This window comes from Centruroides vittatus, unplaced genomic scaffold (genome assembly GCF_030686945.1).
Source record: "Centruroides vittatus isolate TY-2023 unplaced genomic scaffold, ASM3068694v2 scaffold_1047, whole genome shotgun sequence".
Taxonomy (NCBI): Eukaryota; Metazoa; Arthropoda; class Arachnida; order Scorpiones; family Buthidae; genus Centruroides; species Centruroides vittatus.
The window spans coordinates 412,768-429,271 of record NW_027122669.1 but is presented as its reverse complement, the minus strand read 5'-3'; the positions used below and the strand labels follow the sequence as shown (position 1 = coordinate 429,271).

The 16,504-nt window shown below is 32.2% G+C and overlaps 1 protein-coding gene across 4 annotated transcripts in view; it reads right to left on the bottom strand.

Moving 5' to 3' along the window:
• Positions 1 to 355: 355 nt before the first annotated feature.
• LOC136986472 (nuclear receptor coactivator 5-like) overlaps positions 356 to 16,504 on the bottom strand; it is a 39,546-nt gene continuing 23,397 nt past the window's right edge. For all 4 annotated transcript variants that reach the window (XM_067284000.1, XM_067284002.1, XM_067284003.1 and 1 more), the window contains 2 exons: positions 5,143 to 5,436; positions 356 to 1,486 (listed from right to left, as the gene is read on the bottom strand). In XM_067284000.1, coding sequence (XP_067140101.1) covers positions 576 to 1,486; positions 5,143 to 5,436 — 1,205 coding nt within the window. In that variant the 3' untranslated portion in view covers positions 356 to 575. The remainder of the gene's footprint in view (positions 1,487 to 5,142; positions 5,437 to 16,504) is intronic.

The window sequence follows — 16,504 nt, the reverse complement described above, 5'->3', positions numbered from 1 at the left end:
AAAATATAGAGTAAAACTTGTCCAAAGCGGAACCTTGATAAAATAGAAACTTGCCCGAATGGGAAAAATCCCGAGGAATGCAGCGATTTTCCGTGTTTAAAAAAACCCGTCAAACCGTAAAAAATAAGTCCAGTTTACACAGGTTTCACTGTATATTAAACCTTTTTTAATTAAATAAAATCTTGCAATATAAGATGCTCTACTGTAACCACGTTAAAAATATTTTTTGATTTAAAAAAAAACAAAAGGAAGTTCTTGATGTACAAATTCATTATTCTCTGATACCTTATTAATAATAAATAAGGATACTTACTCACATTCTTAAAAATAACATTGAAGTAATCATCACAAGACATAAACAATAAAAAACTTTATTATATAGATGTTTGATGAGTGTATATTCACTGAACAATAAAATTCAGTTTTACATAGGTAATGCAATCAAACATTTAATATCGGCATGAAAAGTGATTGAAAATGAAGTGATTACAAATCAGACTACAATACAGTTACGTGTACTTTTTAATGACAAATAATCAATACTATTTGTATTCTTATACAATCGAATGCACATTTTAAAATCTACCGCCTCTCCCGTGGAGAGATTGATTCCCCATTTGGGTGCCTAATAAAGGGTGTCTCGCACCAGACACTCCTCTCATTAAATTCGAGTTGTTTTGAAAATTATTATTTGGTGCGTTGGGTCGAGATCCCTGCGAATTAATATTACTTCCTCTTGTGTTTGATAAATTTGTGCCAAGATTTCTGTTTCCTCCGCCAGTACCTTGCGATAAACTGCTAGACAGATTCAGATTTCTTTCCATATTAATTCCGCCACCGTGAAACTGAGTTCCCAAATTTTTATTAAGATTTGAGGTCTGTTGAAGACTTCCAGTCAGACCGAAACTTCTGTCGGCGTTCATTCCGGTGTTACCACGTATTTGAGAACTCAAGTTGGTTCCCATTAATTGATTCGTCTGCGAACTCATTCCCAACTGATCGGAGAACCCGATATTTTTATTTAAACCCAAGTTTGGAGAACTCAGAGTTCCTGTATAATCGTTTTGCAATCCCATGCTGCCCATACTTCCTAAATTTGCCATTCCTGTGCCGGCTCCGGACGTCATCTGACCACCCAAACTTCCTCGTAATAAATTAGGCGACTGTATTAGAGCAGAGCTCGCATCTTGACTTCCTGCTGACGTCATACCAATGCTTTCCAATAACTTTGGTCCAGTTTGAATGAGATTATCCAGTGCTTTCTTTACGTTAGGATTATCGAAATTTATATATGTCGAACTCTGTTGCGAAGTTTGTCTCTGTTGAATGTCTAGACTTTGACCGATTCCGGTTGACTGTCCGACAGTAGCCTGCGCTTTCAAACCAAGGTTAATATTTTCGGCAGTTGGTGTCGGAGTTTGACCAATTATACTAAATATTTTCTGTTGTAATTCTTGTTGTTTCAAAGCTACTGATTGGTCATTATCTGTAAGAAAAATCTACATTTAGTATATAAACTTATACAAATTATGACTTAATTTATTTATATATCAAATTCATATAAAGTCTTAATCTGAATATGCTAATAGTCTAATAATCTATAACTTATCCTGAAATTAATATGTTTTGTTAATTGCATTCAAGAAATTTTAAAAATGTAAAATTCTAAAAGTTTCATGCATAAAAAAAAAATTGCTTACAAGGTATTATACATAACAGAACCTGAAGACATTAACATTTATTTTACCAATTGTAAAATTATTATATGATTATAATACAGGATTCTTAAAAAAAATAATGTTAACACACATAAAGTAGGCCTAGCAGATTCAGACATTGACAAAGATTTGGTCTTACCGGAGGGGTCAGAAATCATCTTACATAATTAGTGAAATCGGTCAGGTGTCCTGACCGATTTCACTAATTACAGCAAGAGTGGACCTGAATTACAGTTTCCGGCCTGACTCTGGATTGGCTGGCCGTCATGTCCATAGAATTCCTTAAAAGGGGAGAATCAAAAAGAAAAGAGACTCTCCTGCTGGAATATGGAGAAATGCTATTCACTACTTAGTCACTCAAGTTGATATGTTCTTGTATTGTGTAAATAAAAGGCAAAACTGAAGGACTTGTGTTGTAAGTCGGACTTTCTGATGAACGATACACCTACCCAACAAAGAAGAGAGGAGGATCGTGGGATCCACTCTTCAATTCACTTAATGTGAACGCAACTTGTTATGCTGGATTTTGAATGGCAGATTGTCCTCTGCATAGTTCTCCATATACAAGAAGTAACAATTGAGTTTTGACTTCTTGCACAAGTATGTCCTGCTATACCTTCTCCATATAAGTGTTTGCATTTCTTTTTAATCACCCTGTATATTGTAACAGATACAGATATAAAACACAGATTAACTTATAAAGAAACAATTGTTAATATTTACGTAATCGTAACTTAATAATAATCTTTTTCTTATTCTTTGTCCTATTAAATCATTCATTATCATAGAAATCAAGTTATTTCTACATGCTCTATATTAGTCAAAAATGTCTCTCTTTCGACCCTGTGGAAACTATATACAGGTATCTTTATATGTCCATTTCGACCAGGCCAATTTACCCATGAAGATTTTTGGAAATATGATCAAGACTCAAATCAGTCTCTCTGGAAGTGGCAAGATAAAGCCTTTTATCACTATGCCCATCTAGGTAAATGTAAATTTTAAAAACTGATCAGACAGGATAAGAAAAATAAATGTTAATATTGTGTATTTGGGTTGCATCAAATCGTATTAGCATATTGCATGCATCATAATCAATGTGACAACATTATCATTTTAAAAATTCTGTTATTAATTCATCAATCTTACCAATCCGTTTTTGCAAGAATATGCCATTTGGTGGAGAACATAACGTTATATATAACTAAATCTGTTTGATATTATTTAAACTTTATCTGTAAATTTAGTGTTTTGCTTAACTATTTGAGGACAATTAAATGTATCAAGAATTAAACTTGCTCTGCTTGACTCACACAAAACTTTCTCTGATACTGTTTTAAACTTTCATACATAATAATAGCTGCAATATGTTGCTAGTCTACTTTATCATCAGCTGAGTCAATAGACATTTGCTAAACAAGTGGACATGAAAGACTTAATGCCAGAATCTCTTGGCAGAACTAGCAAGATTAAAACAACTTTCTCTTTCACACCATCTAAAAAACTTCTCAAGAGTTACTATCACACTCAACTTTCAGAAGAACATGTACAGACCCTTGCTTAATGTAAGATCTGATTAACATGCAAAATTAATTGTGGCAATCCCTTTATATGGGCGACAGAAGCTTTAATTAATGCGGCTTTACCAGCCGAGTTAAATTAACTGTGTTAATCAAGGGATACCTGTAGTCCGAGAGAGAGTGCACCAATGTCTCAGTAAAGTAGCAATTTTGCCGTAATAGATTTTATTTGATCAATTTAACCTTTAAGACAAATTTTTTTAAACAGAGTATAATTTTTGGATTTTATATAGTTTCAATTCTAAAACCACCTTGTAATTAAAGTAATCCTAAATTACACAGTACACAAATACTTGAGACTGATCTTCACTTCCAATCTCATATATAAACAACTGAACATACCCAATTTTTGATTAAAGCCAGACAATCTGCTGTATTATTGGGCTATGATCGTGAGGTTAACCTGCCATTTCACGATAATTATTGAAATTATCAAGAGTTGGCAGCTTAAATGCTTATATTTAGACAAATTATTTCATATTTAATTATTAACTTAGCCTAATCATAGCAAGACAACCAAATTTCCACACAGTCCTGACAAATTCTGCATCAAACAGATACAGATATAATTCATTATATGTTGTAACTTTATTTGCATAAACTTTTAATGTTTGATCTTGTTCGGTTATTGACATTTAATATATATACAAAGGAATTTTTTCTTCAATTTAAATGAAGTTAATTTTGACTTTTAAACATTATTTATCCAGATTTATATTTTTAAAACAACTAAAATTATAACAATTTAGTTTTTATGGAAATCATGCCTATGAAAATTGCTTTTCTTAGTTATTAATTTAAGTAAATTGCTTATATCATCAATTAATGGCAATTATTGCAACTGCATTGATTTATCATTTATTTTTATGAATAAATAATTATCCTTTTCTGCTCTCTTAATGTTAATGATATTGCTTAATTAAATTTATTATTATTTATTGTAAAATATTACGAGATATAACCGACTTAAAATAAAAACTCAAATATCAGTCAAATGTTGAAATGTATTACCGAAATATCTCAGAACAAGTTCCTCGTCCAAGAGGAAGTCACCGGAGTTTGATAAGAGGTTTCGCTTCAAACGCAATTTTAAATTTAATTTTATTTTGATTTTGAACTCTTTCCACGCTGTTCTGAGAAGACCCTCCTTCAAATTGAGTGACTGGATCCAAAAACATCTAAACTATACGCAAAGATTTCTGACTATTAGAACTTAGTCCACAGTTTTTCAAGTAGCAATGTTTAATAAATGGTCTTTGTATAACAACTTTGTATAACATGCTCTTGTTGCAACTCTTATAACTGGAGATTAGGCACCAGGCATTGGCGTTCCAAAGTGATGATTACCTTATTGGGTCACTGGGAATGTTAGTTTGAATTTTATTTAATGTTTTCACTTACCCTTAAGTTATGTAGAATTTTTGCAAGAGACGGGTATTATTTTTCTGATTAATTTCATGAGAAATTTATACTTTGTATTAATTATTTAATTAAGTTTTATTTTATGTAGGGAACTTTTAATGTCTTTTATTTATATTACTCTCAATTATACTGTTTCATTAAAGCATCAGTAATAAATTAAAATGTAATGTTTCATCACCTATTTTGGTTATGGAATTGGCCATTCAATACACTTAATCAAAAAAATTAAACCAATATCGTACCACAAATATTTTGTTGATTGTGCAATATTAATTTCAATAAAATCTACAGAAAAATTACATAAAATATTGTCGGTAGCCCTTTAATTCTTTGACTAAGTATATTTTCAAAATATTGAAATTTCAATCGTCATACTAAACAATTAATATATTTAAGTACCAAAACATATATACTGTACTTACTTTGAATACTGGTGGTTGCAGTAGTGAGCGTAGTACTGGTGGTTATGCCTGCTAACTGATCTTTACGGTCACGCAAATATCCAATCACTCTATCGAGTTCAGCGACGGTCAAGAATCTCCCATCCGCTAACTGGTTTAGAAGATATTGTATTTCGCGATCGGGAGGTAGATATCCTCCGTAAGGACCAGCTTCAGATCGTTCACGATCCATTTTCTCTTTCCGACTCTGAATGAACTCGAAGAAGTTGTGAGCTATCAATTTCACGGCATCATCGAGCGGCATATTTCGATGCTCTGAAGAAGAGTTAAAAGAAATTGTCAATGGTTAATCCACATGATATCGTGTAGGAATGCCCAATTAAATGTTTTCTAAATTTCACAACTAAATTCTTCTATATTTGAATTATTTAATCATCATAAAACAGCATTTATTACAGAAATTGAAAATAAAAAAAAAAATCAGAAATCACGAATAATAAATTTCTTCTGATAAAATGAAAGTTTAACAAAAGCAAAGCTTTCTTTAGTATATTACTAAATATTTCCAAATATTTAAATAATACATTTTAAAAGAATACAAATTTCATTTGACAAATAAGACTTCTTTGGAGAAACAGAAGGCTCGGATATGAAGCCAGCTAAGATTAAAGAATTTGCCACTTGAGAAGTGACCACTTGTCATATTGTGCATGTTGGGAGACAAACCAAATGAGCGATTTATCAGGTGACAAGTTATAACCAGTGTATCTATCCACCTTTTGACTATATCTGATCTCAGTGTCAACTTGGTTTCTTGTGGGTTGTACTTCGTACAATGGTAGTTTTGAGGTTGACAATAAAATAAAGTAACATTTCTCTGCCAGAAAAAATTCAACAGCGACAGATTATTTAAAAAATTATTGTCTAAGGCATTTTTAATTTGGAGGACAAAAACAAAGTGAGATATATCTGAATGAGCAACTGTATATTCTATAAACTGAGACAATTTAGTGAATATATTAGTAAAATTCTATCACAATGAAGAATGTAAAAAATGATGAAGACATTCATTTTCTTTTGCCCGTTGATGGTTTATAGAAGACCAAATCTCATCTCTGGAGTAAGCTCGGAGTAACAAGTTACCTCGCATCCCCAGAGTAGCAAGTTGATACTCATAAAATGAGTGTCGACTTGCTAATCTGGGGAATGCATTTGAATTAGAGCAAGAATTTCAAATGGTTTGATCCAGAACATTAAATCTCATTGCTCATCATCCATCTGTCTCACTGTGGGGCTGGCGATCTATAGTGAACTCAAACAAAGCTATCTTACCTTTTGTAAAGCAGAGAGTTTAAAGAAAAGAAAAAAATTGAAATAAGCTATTAAATATGAAATTTGTATTCTTTTAAACTAAATATTACATTGTTAGAAAATTAAATGTATCTCATATGTTAAATATTTGTGCAATTGAAAGCTTAGCTGTTATTAAACTTTTCTCTCTCTACATCTCTTCTTACCGCTCATGATTAAACAGCATTAAACAATCATCATCACGTACTGTACATACCGGATTTCTTCAAATATTTATTAAGCTCAAATTTAACATATCAGCTCACAAACTTCTTGCTGGCTTCTCACTAAATATTGAAATATATTAATACATTTGCTCTCATGTATCTTGATGTTATTTTGGACTAACTTATTGTATGCTTCAAATTCTATTATACTAACACATCACCTGAACAAAGAACTGATCTAATTAAAACTAACATTTACATATAATGTCATAAAATGGTTTCTTCTTGTAATAAATAAATAAGCTTACTGGAATTGTTTCTATACAGTAAAATAACAACCTTTTTTTTCGTTCCAGCAGTATTTTAATTACGTAAAAACATTTTCAACTGCTTTAAGCAGCCTTCATCAGTTAAACATACAGCAAAAAAGAACATAGAATTATAAAATTATGAAAATAAGAACGAAGAGTTCTAAATTTACGAAACATAAACGAACTTCTATTGCGCTCGCGCAAATTGTCGGTAACACGCTCGCGCGTTAATCCAAACGTAAAACAAAAAGGTAGTAACATATCTACCTAGGCAATGTAAAAATATTTACATTACATTCTTCTTGTTAGCTGTTGTGTCCAATTAGTTATTAATATGACCAAATAATCACTTTTATACCAAAAAAACCACAGAAATTCAAAAGTTTTCTTTCAAAAATTGTTTTAATCTTTAATAAAATGACAAAAATTTATCTAGCATGCTATCATATTTTATACCGAAATCTTGTTGCACAAAATTCTGTCCGAAACTCTAAGTTTATCGAAAAGCCAAAAGGCACACTCACTGCTGATTATCGCTTGTTTAAAACTGACTCACTATAAACACAAACACTTATCACTGATTATTGCTCATTTAAAACTGATTCACTATCACTATAAACACTATCAACATCTCGCCACTTATTCCACTTGTCCAAAAAAAATCCACTGTTAGCACTATAAACATTGTCTGGAACATATTTTATTATCATTACATTATACAATAGCATCTCTCTACTCTTGTAATGTCAATCCACTCATACGATCATCGATAGACTTTTGTGCGACCGCAATAAAAACTCAAGTAGCAGAATGTCATCGCTCTATACGTTTATAATTAATAATAATTGAATCTTCTTACACTGTAGTCACATTTCTACAATTTGTGTTGTTTGTTTACACAAAAATAGAGATAAAACTGCTTTCTTCGAGTTTTTTAAAACTTTTTAATACTAACATTCTATTTTTGAGCAAGCGATGTTCGTCCTTGGGAACACTATAAAAATATCAAGCGCAACATGACATACAACGAACTAGTTTCAAGGTTAACCTGCGATTATAGAAATTTATGTGTGTGCATAATAATAAAATTATTTGTTTCAAGAAATACAGCAATTTATGCTTCATATTCATTTTATTATTTCCGATAAGTTTAAAATTTTTATTTTCTACAAAAAACAAATACATTTGGAATTATTAGGAATATTGATTAAAAGAGGTGTAAAAATTAAGTGAATACCATAATTACTCAAATGTAAGAGACACTAAATCTAAGACACACCTTACTGTGCACGCTGACAATTGTTTTTGTTGAAAAAGTAGGCAAGTTGAGACAGATTTATAATCAATAGAATCAGTATCACAGTAAAGTTATATATCACTCTTCTGTGGTAGCAAAGTCAAAAACCTTTTCACTTTCCATGTTAGGCTCTTCTAAACTAGTTCATGGCTCATGTCTTCCTACAATCAATTGTCATCGGTGCCATTTCAAGCATCAGAAATGCAATGTTTTTCAAAAGAGTGCCTCGCAACTGTCTTGGGATTTTTATCTACAAGGTGCATCTGAAAAGTTTGATGAATGGTCCCATAGTTGAATAACCGTACTGGTTAGGATGTTGCGCTCATGCAGACGTAGTGAGAGACTTGCCAATTAGTGCCCTCTAGAGACAAAATCACGACAGTTAAACAGAAGTGCACACAGCAAACAATGCAATGCAGTCAGTGTGAGAAGGAGTGTCACTGCGAAATGGAGCAACACATGAACATTACAGCACTTCCTCGCTACACGCCAGGTGACAGTTCTTCAACACTCTCCATATTCTCCACATCTGGCACCTGCAGATTTCTTCTTGTTCCCCGCCCGAAAGGCTTATGCTTTTGCGACATTACGCAGATCCCACAACGTGTGACAATGATGCTTCGTGCAATACCGAAAGAAGTGTTTGCTCACAGCTTCCAGCAGCTGTACAACCGACGTCAAATGTGTGTTGTCACTAATGGCAATTACTTTGAATGCCAGTAAAAGAATTCTGTTTGTATCTCTTGTTTCCTTTATTTTATGAGACCATTCACTGAACTTTTCAGACACACCTTGTTTGTACTTGTGACATCACATAATAGACAGTTGAGACTAATCTCTTAAATATTTGCTGTTACAAATAATTGTCTATTGAAGTCATTAAAATGACTCAATAGTTAGTGAACTCCAGTAGCAGAAATAAAACACATGGCACTACAGGTCACTAATTAAGATGTATGGTATTAGATTGAATCTAAGGCATCATCAAATCTAAGACACACCCTACTTTCAGAGATAGTAAAACCTAAATAATGTGTATCTTATTTTCGAGTAAATACGGTAATTTAAGTCGTCGCATAATCTTTGTTAGACTCGGAACAACAACATATAATGTTTGTATCAAGTATTTGAAAATAAGAAGTAATTAAAAACTATTCCCAACAACAGTAAAATAATAAAACTGTTTAAATATATTTTCCTTAAATAGTACATGAATCAATATGCATGGTAACCTAGTCCTCACTTAGAATAGAATATAGCAGAAAGTAAGAACTGGTTAAATATAAAAAGCATTTTAAATATTTTTATTTTACAAAATATCTTTATTGCAATATGTGTTACATCTTATACTACTCTACCTAATCATTATATAAATTAAGACATTTGTCATATTGTGGAACCAACTTTTGCATGTCTTTGTTGAAAATTTTCATCCCCAAGACTTTTTAACGTGATGTGCACATTCCACATTTTTGTCATCGTTCATAATGTGTAATTAAGAAATTTGGTCCGATAATGTCCCAAAAAGATCAACACAGCTACTGTATACAAGTACTTCGGTTTGGGAATGTTAATCAACATTTTTGGCATCCATCTGCAGCTAAGTTTCTTGTAACGACGATACTCTAAGAATTTTGTGGGCCAGATAAGACATAACTAGAAACTATTAATTCAAAAATTACAAATCACCTGTGATCACATATTACTACTAATTTCATACCTCATCATCCACCCTTCCTTCTTCAACAAGCCAACATCATTTCATCAATCAAATCTGGCAAGTAGGGAATGCCAATACAGATGCAAGGAATGGATGGTTGCACTGTCATAGTGACACTTCCAAGCATTGCTCTTGCCACAGGAGAAGTCTTTTGCAATTAATCGAATTCCAGTGTTGCTAAAGAACTTGCAGGCAATTTCTACTTGTTAAGGAACAACCTACACACTCATCACTCTCAATGTATGTTCTGCCATCTTTGAAACAACAATACTACGCTTTGTTTTTCCTATAACATCATTACCAAAGGCCCTTCTGTATCTTAATGAGTTTATGTGCTGATAAGTGTGTGGTAAAATCTGATGAAAATTTGCTGCTCAATGCACTCAGTCACTGTGATAAGGAAATGACAACAGAATGAATGTGTAACACACATCACAACATACAGACCACTCTACACATACTAGTTCAACCTAGAGTTGGGAAAAAACTGCACGCAAAGGTCCTAGGTTGCATGATACACATTACTGCCCTTATTTCCTCTGGTGTAATAAGAAAAAAAAACTAGCAATGAGTTGCATAACTTTCCCAGCAAGAATTAAAATTGTATGTGGCACCCAACTGTTAAGAGATTAAAAACTTTTTGTTATTAATTATTATAAAATGGCTAAAACCTTAATTCAGAGGGTAGAGATGAGTTTTATAAAAAAAAAATTATAAATGCTGACATGTAAAATCTTCATTAAGTCCAACCTCACTTGAGATATATAACACCCTTTATCTCCCACCTTGACTTTTAACCATCAAAATTTAATAGCATCAATCCCCTAATACACAAAGCACCCTGCAAAATTTCAGAAATTTTCAACAAAAGGCACAGAAGTCATTAAGCCTCAAAATGGGTGAATAAAATTGTACTCCTCCATACACAAACTAACATTGATACAAACAGAAAAAGTGCCCAGCTTTTTTTAATTTCTTGGCATTTCAAAGTCCCGAGTCCAAAAATGCAAAATATAATAGGGGAAAGCAATAACAGAAAACTGTACAATTATACGGTTATCTGTCATCTGTAATTTTGTAATAATTAAAACTAAATGCATTTAATACTCATGTAAATTGTTTAAGGATTGAATCCTGTAAATATTTATCCATTAACCTTTTGACAAGTACTCTTGTAAACATACATGATATATGTGGTGGGCTGTATGAAGTAAAAGCATGTATATAAATTAATATTTTCAAGTTTGTCTCATTGTAGTACACTTTTACACATTTACAGGTGAATGTGAAATTTTACAGACAGCTAGGGACACGTATTGACAGATGTAGAAAATGTTTTTCATGTAAGTTTGGCAAGATTTAGCATAGAATTTTCTATAAGAAAGACGAATATGGTATCTAGTAGTCATTCAAACTTGCTATCTCCTCCCATATAATTGGAGTTTTTCAACAAAATATTCAACACTGTATTCCATCAATTTAAAATTATTTTTGTTTTTTATGATCTGATTTCAAACACAAATAACCAGAAGATAACCACTAAAAAATTGTTTTTACTTGCTGGATTCTTGGTGTTATTGATACCAATTCAACACAATTCAATCAGAATAAGAAAATATTGCCTACTTTATTAAAAACATGAATTAAAAAACAACATATTAAATTTTTTAAAAACTAACTCACTCCAGGAGGAGAGGGAGCAACTGATAAACCCACTCAACAAAGGATTAAAGAGAGAGATGCATGCTTATAAAGTAATATTAATTATTAATAGTTTATGAAAAATCTATCATCAAAAACTGAACAAACTTAAACCACGTCAACAATATTTGTTCAGTTACATTATCAGAATTAAAAAATGCTGGCAAGAGTTCTTGCTTGACTCTCCTAGCACTTGAACAAGAGATAATATATATTTTTCAATTATACTAGGATATAAAATTTAAATAACAGAAGCTTAAGAGAAGTAATTTTTTTGAAAATTGTGTAAAATTTCTTTATTTAAAAAACATTAAGACACATTAGTACAAAGTTAAAATTGTGTGGGGCACCATTTGTTACAAGACGTTCTTAAAAAGTAACTTTTATATTATTAATTAATACAGAAAAGCAAAAGGCTTAGTCTTGAAAACAGAAATGAGTTTTAAAAAAATTGTAAATGCCAATAACGAGCAAAATCTTCATTAAGTCCGACCCTACTTCAGATAGGACTCACAACTAGGGATTGCAATTGCTGGATCCCTCATCCAGCAATCCAGCTGGATCCAGTGCATTTTTCAGCCTGCTGGATCAAGCACTTCGTGCTGGATCTGAATACATACAAATTATTTTTAATTGGGGCCGGAGACTAAAGAAAACAAAAATTTAGAAAAAAAAATGTTTAATAAATTTGGAAAGTTTGGAAAGTTAATTGGGTATTTGCGGATTCGCAGCGCTGGATCCAGCACTTCGTGCTGGATCCAGCGCTGTGAATCCGCAAATACCCAATTAACTTTCCAAATAATTGCGCAAAAGTCTACGTCGTCGCGTTGCCGCTTTGCTAACTACTAGACTGCTACTAATTACTTACTCACTACTTTACTAACACTAATAATTAAATTACTTATAAATAAACTATACCTTAATCAATCCAGCAAAATTTAATAAAATAATAACGTATTCAATCGCTTTTAACGATCTTCCTCAGTTACAAAAAAATACAACATTAACTATAGAACATAAAATGTGTTTCGAATAAATATAAAAAGAATAGTGCTTAATTACATTCCATTTTTTTAAAACAAGATACATAGATGTACTGCCAGGTCTGATAATTTTCGTATTGTATACCGATGTAATCCCACTGTTTTCAAACTTTTAAGAAACGATAAAAAGAAAGAGGATCGGAATTCAACAACGGGTATATATTCGGTGCCTTTACACGACCAACGTTTCAATTCCAAGCTTGTTTCTGTGGGTGCAACGATGCGCAGTTTAAAACAAAGGCTCAAGAGCACATATATACAATCAGTAAGAACCTTGACAACACTGCGCTGCCATCATACGCAAGACAGAAGGATGTTAACGTCCAATGGGATCAAACGGCAATTATAAAAACGACTACGAATAGGCAAACGGTCAAACATCTTGAGAGATTGGAAATCTGCAAGGCGCTCATGACAACTGGTTGTATAAACCATAGAGATGCGGACTCATTGTCTACCGTGTGGAGATCCATTTACATTAATTAATGTTATTAACGGACAATGCGGCAAATCGTTGTTATATCTTATGTACAGTAATACCCCGAACTTACGCGATAGGTGGGACCGAGCGATAACCGTGTAAGTCGAATTCGCGTAAGTCGGGGTATAACTTCGCATATAAATACATACAAATTATTTTTAATTGGGGCCGGAGACTAAAGAAAACAAAAATTTAGAAAAAAAAATGTTTAATAAAATCTTAGATAATACATATGTATAACAAATTATATTATTAAAATCGTAAATCGAAGTTATTTTGTTATAGAAGGCTTCCTAAAATCTAACAAATTCGTCTGACGGCTCAAAGATTTTTTTTCTCCCGCAAAATTTCCTCGTAGCATGCTAATAATTTTTTTATTTCTCGTTTTGTAGAAGAAATGCGCTCTTCGTTGGAGTCTATATTTTATAAAATTCGTAACCTCTTTTTAATTAAACTGAGGCCTGTCAAGTTTCCAACCGTCATTCGATCATCTGATTGAACTGGGTCTAAAGGATCAAGTTTTGCCAATTTACAAATTTTCATTTTTGTATCGAAGTCTTTGGAATGTAAAGTTAACATTATTAAAGATGAAGTTTTTCTTTTCTTGTTTGATGCAGAAGAATCAGTTCTACTTCGTTTGGATGACACAGTAGAGTCTCAAGTCTCCGTAGATATAACACAGAAATAAATAAGTCAAAATAAATTGTAGCTATGCGTCGATTCCGCGCGACACGTCCGAACCTGTAAGCTGAACAATAGTTTGGGGGGAGTGAGTAATCAAGGGTTGCGTGGCGCTCAAACAAAAGACGAATCGTCGAGATTTGAAAATCACGTAACTCCGGGTTCACGTAATTCGGGGTATTACTGTAAGGGTGTTTTTTTTTTTAAACTGACGGTACTCAGAGACATCTGTAGAGCAATCTAACAGCCGGACTGTCGCCAAATTTGGAAGAGTGACTAAGGACGACATGGGAAAGAGATTCCGCGAAGAAAAAAGTAGTACCGAAATTTGCCTGTAGGGGTGGATTTGGCGCTGTTGTAGCAAAACAGCTAAGAATCTGCATAAAATCTAGCTGCAATTAACAAACACACGAATGAATAATCAGACAGAGGTTTCAGTGTAATAACGAAAGTTTAATTAATCAGCAAATAACCTTCTCCCTTCTTTAATGTGATCACCGTCCTGCTGGACAACTCATTGCATCCTGAACACAGTGTTCTCTATGGCCGAATGTAACATGTCTGCAGGAATGTTCATCACAGTTCGAGAAATGTTGTCCTTCAAAGTCATCAAGTTTGAGACACTACCAAGATAGACCTTGGACTTTAAGTAACCCCACAGGAAAAAGTAACATGCGGTTAGATCCGGGAAACGAGGCGGCCATGCAAGTGGAAAAAAGCGACTGATGACCCTTTCTTCAGTGAAGTGCTGGTAGCTTTTTCGCTACAACAGCGCCAAATCCTCCTCTACCGGCGAATTTAGGTATTACTTTTTTCTTCGCGGAATCTCTTTTCCATGTCGTCCTTAGTCACTCTCCCAAATTTGGCGACAGTCCGGCTGTTAGATTGCTCTAAAGATGTTTCTGAGTGCGGTCAGTTTAAAAAAAACACCCTGTATATATTTTTTTCGCTATTTATTTTGTTTATTTATCTATATTTTGTCCGTTTGGACATTTTCCGTTAATTTTCATATTTATTCCGAACACATTTTATGTTCTATATTTAATGTTCTATTTTTTTTTTGTAACCGAGGAAGATCGTTAAAAACGATTGAAAACGTTATTATTTTATTAAATTTTGCTGGATTGATAAAGTTGTAGTTTATTTAACTTATTCTACTTCCAGTACATAGTTTTATATACTTATAAATAACTACAGACTAATATGTAGAGCCTATATATGAAAACTGGTAAGACTGATAGCCACTTAGCCACTGATTATCCGTCCTTACATTATTATAATATATTAATATAAATTAATCAGTAGAATTACCTTTGCTATTATTTAACTTAAAGATTACATTATAGTTATAATCTAACTAAACATTTAAAGTTAATTATCTCTATCTCGAGTGTTAAACCGAACCAAAGTTAAGTTTACTACCTAAATGTGTAAGAACTTTTACTGATTTATAGTGACCAGTCTAAATAATAAAAGCTTCTTAAGTATTTTTTAAAAATGTTTTATTTCATTAAAAAAACATAAGGATAGATAGACAGATAATACTGTTGCACCAAAAATACATCCGCGCTGGATCCAGCTGGAATGATTTCAATCCAGCAAAAATCCAGCTGGAATCAAAACACTGCTGGATTGCAATCCCTACTCACAACCCCTTCCTGGCCTTTACTCATCAAAATTTAATAGCATCAATGCACCTTATATACAAGTTTACGGTGCCAAATTTCATTTTTAATCTGTGCTGAGATATTAATTGAAATAGACACTAACACATGGAATTCTTTGCTTTTTTTTTGGGTTCAGATCTCAAAATATTAAGATTTACAAAAAAACCCAGGAGGGTCAAATTTGAAATGATTACAATACTTTCCCATGTTATATAAATAACATTTAGGAAAGTAACAATTACATTTGATAAGGGAAACACAGGATCAATGATTTTGGCAAAACTTTAATACTTACTGAAACTAAAGTATTTTAAAAGTAGGTATCATACAAGAATAAAGAATCGTCATTTAAACACTTGAAAGTAAATAATAAATAAAGCTATTCATTTAATGCTATAAATAACTTTTATTGATTAATAAAAATAAAATTTATTTACTGTAATAAGAAGTCTAAAATGTTTTAATAATTTTGAGAAAATAATTCGTCATTTGAAGTTTCTCAAAATTGAAATAAATGAAGTAAAATAAAAATCTACGAATCAATTAACAACTTGGGAAATACTACCGGCCCGCAATATGATGGATGTTAGGAGAAAGCAGTGGTGCGATAATGCCTACTTTCTGTCACATCTGAAAATAGTCGTCATAACAAAATGAAAATTTATATGACTTATAAGTTGTCTTTACATTATCAGAAGATATCCCTCAAATTCAGAAGAATGCAACTTAATTAGTAGTTGAGGGCTATCCTTACAGGGAATGAAAAGAAAAACCTGACAATTACATTTAAAAAATTTTACACTGTATCTTGTACATATTTATGTTAAAATGTAAAGTACATTTTAATTTTACATTTTTGGTCATGTTCTTAACAAATAATTCATAATTATTTTTTATTTTTGGCTAGAAGACTCCATAATATACTGATTCATGTTAGCAAGAGTACACTGTAATACATGTTATTT